Below are 12,601 nucleotides of genomic sequence, written 5' to 3'. Positions count from 1 at the left end.
GTTACTTTTAGTACTTTAGTCAGTATCCTTCCCGTCTGAGAAAAAGCTACAACCGTTACAGCTGTTAAATGACTTTACAAAGCTTTACTCTGGAGGAGTGGATCGATCAGTGCCTATCTCCAGAGAAAAAAGCCCCTACAAGACGACATGCAGAGCTACGTGAAGAGCAGGTACACCAAATGGAAAAAAACCCAAACGAACAGAACACCGTGAAGCAAACAAAATGGGCAGTTAAGTGCTTTGAAGACTGGTGTCAGGATAAAGCTGTGGTCATAGACTTTCAGACGTCGACAAAATGCAGAAGGCAACAGAGGGACTATTTTATTTTGAACATCATTATTTAATAATAAAAACTATTTAAATTGGAGTGTGTATTTTTCTTTCATATTGCCACACTTGGTAACCGTTTTATAAAAGCTCACTTCAGACCGTGATATATGGTCATTATATCACAGTTAAGGGGGTTGTACCACGGCCCCTTAACTGTGATATAATGACCATATACCACGGCTTGTCGTGAGCTATTGCTTAATTATACTCTCTACACTGAACTGGGTTTAAAAAAAAAGAGAAACAACCACCACCTTGGAAGGAGGCGATAATCTCTGCTATACCAAAAGAAGGCACAGTTTAAATGGAATGTGGGTTATTTAGACCAATATCCGTTTTTAATGTACATTACAGATTTTTTACAGACTTCCATCAGAACCAAACGATTTGAAAAGTTCTTACCCAAATTGATACATAATGACCAAACAGGTTTTATTTGACAACGGCAAACACAAAATAATGTACGACAAACACTACAAATTATGGACCAATTAATTATTCCTCACAATGATTATTAACAATGATTTACCATGGTAGGAAACACAGACCTTACTTCTCGTCACTAGGAGAAGCGGCAAAGCTTTATGATAGCAGCCATTTGCTCTTTTCTTCTGTGCATGTTTTTGTTTTGCTTATTCTTGAGACTACTTCACTTGAGAAAAGCAAAGCACTAATGTGAGAACATGCTTCGCTTAATCCAGCCATACAATCACAGTGTGCGAGGATAACATCGCCGCTCTTCTCACTCACAGACCACGGCTTGAGCGGTGTATCTCGAGCTCTTTGAGAGTGATTTACACGGGCATGGACGAAATACAGGGTAACAACTACAGCTCACCAGGAGAAGTTAGAAGTAGGTACTAATTGTAACTAATGGATTTATTATGGATTAATAAATATTTGACTAATAAGCTGTTTTATTATTATAAGAACTCATTTGGGGTGCTCAGTGTTTATCTTCTATACTATAGGATCTGTTTCAAGCAACCACAAAGAGGAACATATCATACCACTGCTGTCTTACATTGTACACTTAAGAAACATACAGCATCTGTTTTGTTTGTTCATTATTTAATGAACATAAATCTGAGACTCAGTCCTTGGTGTGCAGCATCAGGGGGCTGAGTGACGTCACTCAAACTTGTCTCTGATTGGTGGAAATGGAGATATTACAACTGTGTGTGTGTTTGAGTGAGAGAGAGAGAGAGAGAGAGAGAGAGAGAGAGAGAGAGAGAGAGAGAGAGAGAGAGAGAGAGAGAGAGAGAGAGAGAGAGAGAGAGAGAGAGAGAGAGAGAGAGAGAGAGAGACTTTAGGTGAGCGCGCGCAGACCCAGTTGGTCTGTAGAGGCGGGGACGCGCGTGGACAGGCTTTATGAGATGCTGCAGATAACGAGGTGCCAGAGAAAGAGTTGGAGAAAAAGAGAGAGAGAGAGAGTTTATATCGGTGTGTTTGACAGAGAGACAGGCAGGTGGGATGTTGTCGGACCGCTGACTCCACTTTCACCACCTTTGGTTTGTTTAACGGCGGGGGGAGTAGGATCGGAGCGGCGACACGGAGCCCGGAGCAGAAATCGCACAGCGACGCACCGACGCCTGTGAGAGGAGAGCGGACCATGGGCTCCGCTTCGTCCTCCTACCGGGTCATTTACCTGGACGTGGACGGCAGGATCCAGAAGGTACGGTACACACAGGGTATACTATATGAAAGCCATATGTCAACCATGTTAGCAAAAACAAGAAGAAAACACTGCAGTTAGTCTGCAATAATTTGTAGGTTATAGCCAACACTACAAAAAAGTAAAATACCTTCATAGAAAACCCTTTCTTATAGGTTAACACCAAAATGGCCAGTATTAGATAATTGCTATTTCACAAGAAGAAGCAGGGGGAATGTGGTTGGTTGAATTATGAGGGGGAAGGGATTACTTTCAACTGCACAAACATGAAAATGGACATTATGAATGATTAAAAACGTAACTTTTGAAATAAAAGTTACCGTGATGACAAAAACAAAAACAACTATATATCTTTATAAATACATTTTATGATGTTTAATGATCAATGTCAGAATTGCTGAATTGTTTGTTATGAAATTGATTATTAATTAATGAACTAATTTTATATTGCCCATCGTGGAGTTCCATAATAAGACTATACAAAAGTCATTGTGGTAGCCTAGTATATAAATAATATATATATATAATAAATATTGTGATGTGGGTAACACCTTGAAAGTGTAAATCTCTACAGTAATATCTGTATGGATAAAAAAAGAAAAGAAACTTAAGTAGTATAATGTCACTTAAATGTTAATATTGAGTATAGACAAGTTACTGTGATGTCTTAAGGGATTTATAAAATGTCATTAAGCATCATAAAGTTGCTATAAATTCACAGTGTAAAGTGGACACTCTGCAAGTCCATATATGGATTTTATAGAAATTAAATGTGGTCAGTTTCATTTTGTTAGCAGTAGTTTGTTATTGTGCCTGCACTGCATCTGTTTCAAATAACTAAAAGAAAACGGTGTCATAAAACCCTTACAAAAACATTAGTATAGCAATATTATAATTCCCCAGTAATGTTGAGACGTGATGCCACAGAGAGGAATACATTGCTGAGTGAGTGTGAATTGGTGATTATTTACAGTCCATACAGGCAGAGTCATTTCACAGGTTTGTCCATCTTGCAAGATTTTAATTTACAATCCCTGAAGACCACCAGATTTCTTTACTGATACGTCACCAACACTGAGTTTCGTGACTCTCAGCTAACTTCATTCATCCTTTCATTTATTCATCCATCCATTTTCTGAACTTGTTATTCCTGCTCAAGGTTACACAGTTACTCAGTTCAGTTAAAGGGAAACCTAAATCACTGTCTGCCTCAACCACAAGAACAAAATCCCACCAGAACATCCAGATTTATTGCGATCTGAACCATGCCTGCTACAGTAAAATTAAATAAATGAATCACTGCACTAATAGGAAACATCATTACTTCCTCAGTTTCAATAAGGAAAAGCTAAATACCCCGTAAGCACAACATTATAATATTGTAATTGTCAACACACATCTAAAACACACTTCATGCACTCACTATTCCACATAATCAGTCAAGGGCAGTGTACATTTCAGATGATTTGTCCCATTATTGCACCGCTGAAGTCCATCTCCAGACTGGAGTGTTGAGGCGGAGAGCGCAGCCAGAGCTCTGTTTACATTGACAAACCAATGGAGGAACAGCAGCTCATAAAAGGCCATATAATAAGGTTTATGCCTCTCCGGCACTTTGCATTTATTGCGTTGTGTCTTTTTTATGGAGTTCACACAGAGTGTGTGTGCTGCAAAAAGTTTCCTCATGCAGACGTTGTTTATATGCAACAGGTTTGCTCTTGTAAAATTTAAACAGCTGTTAATACAGTTTAATGTGTTTCAAGCATCCTGCAGGAACATGTTGAGTTTGTTGTGTCTTGAGAGTCCTTGTGTAAATGAAATGGAATAGGAGATCAGCTACATTTAATTAGAAAACATTTGAATTTTCTCTCACGGCATCTTTGTTTTTTTTGAAGGGTTAAATATCTCAATGTTCTGGTGTGTGTGTGTTTTTCCCCCGCAGCTGTGTATTTGTATCTGATGCCTCACCACCTGCCAAGTCTTCTGTATTGGTCGTCGATAATATTGAGCTGTTTGTTCGTAGGATCGGTGGTCACTAGGCTGGACATGCTTAGAGAGTCCCTGTGCAAGCTGTGTAACAGACATGGAGATTTGGATTTAGGTTTTAATATTAGATTAGTTTCAGGTCAGGGTTTCAGATTAAAGGTTATTCATTTGGCTATGAGAGGATGAAGGATGGATAAGGAAATCAATATCAGTGGATGGCCCAGTGTTCCTGTTTTGACACATATTGTTTATTTGTTTTAAATTACAAATCTGTCCATATTTAGCTCCACTTTTCAGACACACGCGAGGTGAACAGCAGCTTGTATTACAAAGCCATGTTATGACTGCGTCGTGCGTTCTGCCTTTTCCCTGCAATCATGTTTTTCCTTTTGTTGTCTCACGTCCTTATTCAGGCTAATCAGATTCTGGTTAGCATGTCCTGTTTGTGTGATCAGATGTGAATATGCCGTATTTTTTATTTGCATAACAGTGGATGCATCTGGTTTATGGTGTAGGATCATCATCCTGGGTGCATTCAGCAGCAGAAGGGGGCCGATTATGATAAGGTGGGGTGTGTTATTGAAATCACTCATGGCATCTTAAAATAAGAACATACATTTTTATAGCAGTGGTTAATACTATGGAGAGAAGTTTTAAATTAAAGCTCTGCGTTTTAACATCCTAAGAAGGATTAAACTAAGGAAATTAATTAATTTAATGCAAAAACAAAGACTCTGTATGTTTTCTCATCAGTAAAAGAGCAATAGAGGTTTCATCATATCCCACAGGACACTTGTTTACATTGTCATTATGTTATTTCCCTCTTTAGCTGCTATTAAGTTTTTCTTTTATAAAGAGTGCCAAATAAGTACTTATCTCTCTCTTATTTCTGTTCTTCATCAGTACAGTTTAGCATTGTTTTTGTATTGACATGAACAGTAAATGATAACAAAACAAATGCATGCATACTTAAATCGGGAGGGCAGCACAAGGAAGCACCTAAGTGTTTACACCGCAGCATTAGGCAGATTTGAGCAAAGTTAAAACATTAGCAGTCAAATTAAATATACATATACTGCATCTAGTTAAAACGAGAACTGAGACCAGAAAAGTCACCTAAAGACAAGGGTTTATGGGTAGCAGAGGAAGGATGTTGATGTCCGGAAGAAGCAGTAGCTGTTCTGCATTCATACCCATGATGCTTAGCAAAAGTTAGAGGACACAGAGTTACAGATTTGTTGTGGTTTTCCCGACCATAACAATTTTAAATCGGGAAATATGAGTTGAGCACTGAATGACTTGTACATTTGCAGTATTAAATGTTTTCCACTGCAGCTGTAGATGTGTGGTGTTTCTGAAGTACTGAGCTCCACCAGTCCCTGTCTCTTCCACCTGTGACAGGCTGCCACTGCCAGACTGCTTAAGTGCTCTTTGACCGCTTTCCTCCTCTACAATCATGCTAAGTGTGAAATGTATGCTCTATATCAGAGGTGGGGAACCTCCGGTCTCCGGGCCGTGTACGGCCTGCAAGACCATTTGATCCGGCCCTCGACGTAATTCACACGCAAAAAATCTAGAAAAAATCCCAAAGAATTCTAGACAGCAATAGAATAAAACGGGCGACTGACTGGGTCAAGGGTCAGGGTCCTTGAACACAACACGTGGTCACGTCATGTCAAACTTCAATATTAAATGAGACGGTCAGCGAACGCAGCAGTGGCGAGTGTAAAACAGAGAGAGGTGGATGCGGAATGTTCCAGGAGAAATGGACGAACGATTATTTCTTTGTGGAAGTTAAAGGCCAGTGTGCCGAGTTTGTGCGGACGCGCTTCCGGTGATGAAAAATAATCTCGAGAGTCATCACAGCACGAAGCATGCCAAACTGCACGAGCTGAAAGGACGAGTGTGTTTGGATAAAGTTAACGCTCTTGGGTGGAGTTTGGCTCAACAAGCAGCTCTCTCCAGAGCGTAACATACAAACATGGAGAGATAGAGAGGTAGACCCCCACACCCAGACTGTTCCACCACTGCTGTGCAGTTATCACTGCCATTTACAATACTCACTTCATTTTCTATCAACCACTTGGTACTTATATTATTTTTTATTCTATTTAATTATTGTGTACTGCCTTTTTACTTCAGAAGTTATTTTGCTGTAACAAGGTAAATAAGGATTTCTGATAAAACGCAAAGATAGATGGATAAAAAAGTAGCTTTTTCGCACAGCATGAAAGAAAAGTGAAATGAATGGGCTGCGTCTTTAAAACATTTAGCAGAGGTTATGAGTTCAATAATTGGTACGGCCCTTGAAGGATGTTGTAAAAATTGAAATGGCCCTTGATAGGAAAAAGGTTCCCCACCCCTGAGCTATAGAGTGTCTCTAAAATGTTCATATACTGCCAGGCCTCACCGTGTCATCTCTCGTGGCCACTTGGCTGTTTGTTGGTCTTCGATGCCATCACATGCAAATACGAGCTTTATCTTTGTGGGTCATCCCTCTTTGTATGCTGTGGAGTGACATAAATCATTTGTCATGTTCAATGACAGTGATTGATCTTGTTTATGAAGCTGTAGGAGGAAAAGGGACAAAAACCACAAAATATTACCTGCCGCTGTGCTGCAACGTGCACATTCTTTAATCAGAAGAAGAGCCTCGAGCGTGGGAAGCTTGAATGTCAGACTCAAGAGTTTCTCCCCAGTGGTTGATTGCTCCACTTTCACATAACTATAGTCAGAGGAGGAAGGAGAACTTTGATATCCTGCTGCAGGACGACTGTTGGTCTGCAGATGTTTAATTAGAAGTACAAAAACATATCCAATGATCAGAAAGACGCTGATTTAAAATGTACTCCAAATGAAATGTCGTTCAACAAAAGTATTCTGCCATGTGATCTTGAAAGAGCTCACAAATGTCCCTCATAACATATTTTGCACATAAGAATAAACAAGATTAAGATTAAGATTGCACACCAGTAAACTCATGTGTTAGTGTACTACATTTAATGTCAGCAATTGTACCTGAGTGTCTGAATGCTAAGTGTGAAATGTTTGCTCGATATGGTGTCTCAAAAATGACCACAATAGAATGAAAAAAGTAGTGTCCATGGAATGTATAGTACTTCCCACAATGAAATGAAAGTTACAGTTCAACAACACTAACACTCTGACAGGGATGCAGATCAAAGTGTACTGCTTTCGTGGGATATAGACCTGTACTCCAGAAGCAGTAGGCCTACAGTAGGCTACCTACTGTAGGCCTACTGTTTATTATTTATATATTTATATTACATATGTTTGATCAAATACCTCAATATCTACCTCTATTATTTCAACGATATTGTAGGGTTGACTGTTGCTTTTACACAATAATTACACATTGAGAATTTTGATGAATAAGTATCACCAGTAATGTGGCTAAAAGCAAATAATAATAATACATTATAAATGGACTGGCTTTTATATAGCACTTTTCCAATCTTTACGATCACTCAAAGCGCTTTACAACACATGTCATTCACACAGAGTTAGAGGCTACCATACAAGGTGCACATCAGCTCATCAGTAGTGTAACCATTCACACACACACTCACACTCACACACTCACACACCGTTGGCCATCGGGAGCAATTTGGGGTTCAGTATCTTGTATCATAAGGACACTTTGACATGCTGACTGCAGGGGCTGGGGATGGAACCACCAACCTTCCAACCGGTGGCCCTAATTTACAATACAATTTGTTATTAACATAATAAACCTGACAACTAGACCAAAAATATCGATCTGTTATCATCTGATATGCAGGAGTTATGTGATAAATGTGATATTTTTACTCTCCTTATTTACTCTTACTTACAACTTACAAAGTTGTTGTGTCATAAATAATAAATCATGTGTGTGTGTGTGTGTGTGTGTGTGTGTGTGTGTGTGTGTGTGTGTGTGTGTGTGTGTGTGTGTGTGTGTGTGTGTGTGTGTGTGTGTGTGTGTGTGTGTGTGTGTGTGTGTGTGTGTTCTCCATCAGGTTGTGTTCAGTAGATTCTGCAGCCTGTGTGACATTAAGGAGCTGTTCTGTACAGCCCTGGGTGTGCCAAGGTAAAGCATGCACACATACCCAAGACACAAGCACACACACACACACACACACACACGCACACACACACACACCACACAGAGACATCCATCCATCAGCTCTGTTAATGCCGTCAGCTTGAGTACAGTATAGTGATTATTGTGTATTGTACATGAAAGTGCTGCTATTTAAGAATATGTGTATAGTTGATAAAGAAACATCTGGAAACACCATATGATGTGATAAAGCTTTGGGAATGCATAATGACAGAAATGTTTCACAAAAACAATAAACTCAGTTACCCTGTATAAGCTTTGAACTGCTTTGGAGAGACACCTACGTTTGCTCACCCTTGCATGCATTATTTGTGCTTTTTACAAGTGCAACACTAATAGGATTATAATCTTTATGTTAACTTGTGTCCCCGTCAGTTTTCTCATGGTGATTGCTAGTGCTCCTGGGATTAAGAGGACGACAGAATGATGGAGACCTTTTATGCACATTCCTCTAAAGAGAAAGTTATGGATAATTAAACTTAATGCTTCGTATTCAGGCCTGAATGAGGAAATGCAGACTGTTTCTATGAAATATATAATATCTTAACTGTATATTATTCTATATTCTCTCTGATCTCTGAGTGCAAAGTTACAACCAGCTACACTACCATTAGTTGTGAAGACAGGTAATGTTATGGTCTCCCTGAGGAGGCTTTGTTTGTTATGTGATTAAAGTGAGTCTATTTTCATTATTTTATTGCTCATTATATGAAGATTTAAAGCCATACTTTGTACTTAAACGACTTCATCAGACGGTTATAGGGTTTTAGAAAGGAAGTCTTGTTTGACTACATTTATAGAATCATATGCATGTCAGCATTGTCATTGTTAGCATGTTAGCATGCCGATACAAGCCTTAGTACAGTCTCAGAGCTGCTGCTAGCATGCCTGTAAACTCTTGTTAAATAGGTCAGTGAAACCCCAACAAACTGTTTATTGTAATGATGTACCTCATGTTGTTAACTTCTTTAGAAGTATTACAATCTTCCAATGAGCCTGTCTGTTTTATCATGACCTACAAGTTCTTGAGAAACTCCATTGAATCTCATTGTAACATGGTTTTGTAACAATGGTTGTGTTATTGCAGTAGAGACATGATTGCTTATGGTCCCTGGAGGAGGAGTTCATCTTATGTTGCCCAGACAACATCCTTATTCAGTGTTCTGCTCAAGGACACATGTGGATGGATGTTTTGCTCTGACGGAAGATTTGAGCCGGACCTTTTGGCTCTCCTAAATGTCTATACCACCATTCTACCCATTAGCAGTGTTAGCACGAGTCCCAACGATATGCCCATCTTTTTTGAATATTAGTGAGACATATAGTATTTATATAGGAAATTACTTAAGATAACAGAGAAACATATCTCTCACACTTCCAGGTGACTTCCAGTCACTGTTAACATGTTTTTGTCTTCATGCAGGAACACTAATTTGTCCCTGCTGGATTCGTCCGGAGCCATGGTGTCCATCGATCCCACCATGCCACACAACACAGAGAGGTATTGGGAAACTTGCTTCCCGCTGAGGTCTTTATTGATAGTTTGAGAGAACATTTGTTCAGTCCATCAGCTGGCTGCTTGATTGAAAGACACATTCGCTGATTGTCCCCTGCTCCTTCCTCCTTGGCTGTTAACATATTGCTACAATGAGCTGCCATAAAATGTGATCTATATGTTTCATTAGAAGCCACAACTGTAACTGAGTTTATCTGGAGCCTTTTGATTCACAAGTAATCAGAATAACATCTTGCAGTAAAAACGCCCCATCAGAATAAAGACTGGCATCAGCGATCAACAGACTTCCATCTCAAAAAGATCTGGCTCTTGTAACTGCAGCCACTTTTCCCACAGAGGATTCCTTAATGGGCTCATTTCTGATTTCCTGCTGTGTAGCAGGATGTGCTGGGCAAAAGTATGCATGTCTACAATTACCATTTAAAGTTGTTTTATTTTTACTAAGAAGCACAGTAAACATTTACAATTTACCATGTGCTTAACTTTAAGAAGTGCATCGTGTCACAGTTGAGCTACTGATTTACCTGCAGAGCAGCAGAGGCATAATGAAGACCCACACTGGAAAGTAAGATAAATACTTCATGTTTTACATTATAAGAAGTATTTTACATTGAATAAACAATATGTAATATAATAAATAAGTAATAAGTAACCCAAAAAGTCACAACTATGTTAATATAGAAAGAAATGTGATGCAGAGCTATAATGTGGACGAAAGAGCATTTTGCAGTCATTCTCTACACAGCTTATTTCTTTAAACTGTGCCCTCCATGGGTTTCCTTCTAAAGCAAATGCATTAACATTACATTCTCAGTACATCTACATGCAACAAAGTGGTGTTGTAAAAAACTGTATACACCTTGAGTCATGACAAAATTAATTGTGTCACTTAAAAATGTGATGCATTTCCAAAGTATAGGTTTGTCAAGCCAATACAATCTGATTGAATGCAATGCTTGAGATTTAGGAGTGCAGAATGGATTCATATTTAGAAGAAGAAAAAAAAGCATCATATTCCGTAACATAACAAAACAACATAGCATAAGATAACATCCAGCAACACAATATGAAATAACATAATATAGCATGCAGTAAACACATAACATAAACCAAAGCAATATAACAAAATACAATATAGCAGTAAGATAATAAAAAAATAACATACAGTAACATAACGTACGACAAGATAAATTAACATAACATCCATCCATCCATCGTCTACCGCTTATCCGGGATCGGGTCGCGTTAACATAACATGTTGTTACATAATATAACATACAATAATATAACATAAAATACAGTAACATAATATAATATAACATATTGTTACATAATGTAACATAACATACAGTAATATAACATAAAATACAGTAACATAATATAATATAACATATTGTTACATAATGTAACATAACATACAGTAATATAACATAAAATACAGTAACATAATATAATATAACATATTGTTACATAATGTAACATACAATAATATAACATAAAATACAGTAATATAACATCATATAACATATTGTTACATAATATAACATATTGTTACATAATGTAACATAACATACAGTAATATAACATCATATAACATATTGTTACATAATATAACATATTGTTACATAATGTAACATACAATAATATAACATAACATACAGTAATATAACATAATATAACATATTGTTACATAATGTAACATAACATACAGTAATATAACATCATATAACATATTGTTACATAATGTAACATAACATACAGTAATATAACAGTAAAATAATATGCAGTAACATAACATGCAGTAACATAATATAACAATATACAATGACATAACAAAATGCATTAACATAATATAACATATTGTTACATAATGTAACATAACATACAGTAATATAACATAGAGTAACATAACATGCAGTAACATAATATAAATAACATACAATAACATAACATGCAGTAACATAATAAACCTATGGTCCCTATGAACCTGAGAGCTGTGCTGTCTGGAGCCTTGTGCTCCTGGTAGGGTCTCCCAAGGCAAATTGGTCTCAGGCGAGGCTCCAAACTAAGAATGGTCCAAAACGACTTCATGAAAAAAAGGGAACAAGAATGAGAGACCCTGCCCGGAGTCAGGAAGGGCCTCCCTGATCTAAACCCGAACTGGTCGTTTGTTGTTGGACTTCTGTGCTAGTCATACAGTAACATAACATACAGTAACATAACATAACATAACATACAGTAACATAACATAACATGCAATAACATACAGTAACATAACATACAGTAACATAACATAACATAACATACAGTAACATAACATAACATGCAATAACATACAGTAACATAACATAACATACAGTAACATAACATAACATAACATACAGTAACATAACATAACATGCAATAACATACAGTAACATAACATAACATAACATAACATGCAATAACATACAGTAACATACATAACATGCAATAACATACAGTAACATAACATACAGTAACATAACATACACTAACATAACATAACATAACATACAGTAACATAACATAACATAACATAACATACAGTAACATAACATAACATAACATACAGTAACATAACATAACATAACATACAGTAACATAACATAACATAACATAACATACAGTAACATAACATAACATGCAATAACATACAGTAACATAACATACACTAACATAACATGCAATAACATACAGTAACATAACATACACTAACATAACATGCAATAACATACAGTAACATAACATAACATGCAATAACATACAGTAACATAACATACAGTAACATAACATACACTAACATAACATAACATAACATACAGTAACATAACATAACATAACATAACATACAGTAACATAACATAACATAACATACAGTAACATAACATAACATACAGTAACATAACATAACATAACATACAGTAACATAACATACAGTAACATAACATAA

The 12,601-nt window shown here is 37.1% G+C and overlaps 1 protein-coding gene across 4 annotated transcripts in view; it reads left to right on the top strand.

Annotated features, from left to right (window-relative positions):
* Nucleotides 1-1,691: 1,691 nt before the first annotated feature.
* The window catches only part of pde9aa (phosphodiesterase 9aa), a 32,473-nt gene continuing 21,563 nt past the window's right edge, over nucleotides 1,692-12,601 (top strand). For 3 of the 4 annotated variants that reach the window (XM_029459566.1, XM_029459565.1, XM_029459564.1), the window contains exons 1-3: nucleotides 1,692-2,005; nucleotides 8,011-8,081; nucleotides 9,538-9,615. In XM_029459566.1, coding sequence (XP_029315426.1) covers nucleotides 1,943-2,005; nucleotides 8,011-8,081; nucleotides 9,538-9,615 — 212 coding nt within the window. In that variant the 5' untranslated portion in view covers nucleotides 1,692-1,942. The remainder of the gene's footprint in view (nucleotides 2,006-8,010; nucleotides 8,082-9,537; nucleotides 9,616-12,601) is intronic. The other variant, XM_029459567.1, reaches the window with a different exon arrangement.

Source organism: Cottoperca gobio, chromosome 21 (genome assembly GCF_900634415.1).
Source record: "Cottoperca gobio chromosome 21, fCotGob3.1, whole genome shotgun sequence".
In the NCBI taxonomy this organism is placed as follows: Eukaryota; Metazoa; Chordata; class Actinopteri; order Perciformes; family Bovichtidae; genus Cottoperca; species Cottoperca gobio.
The sequence above is the reverse complement of the archived record's forward strand: the minus strand, read 5'-3'. Positions and strand labels throughout refer to the sequence as shown.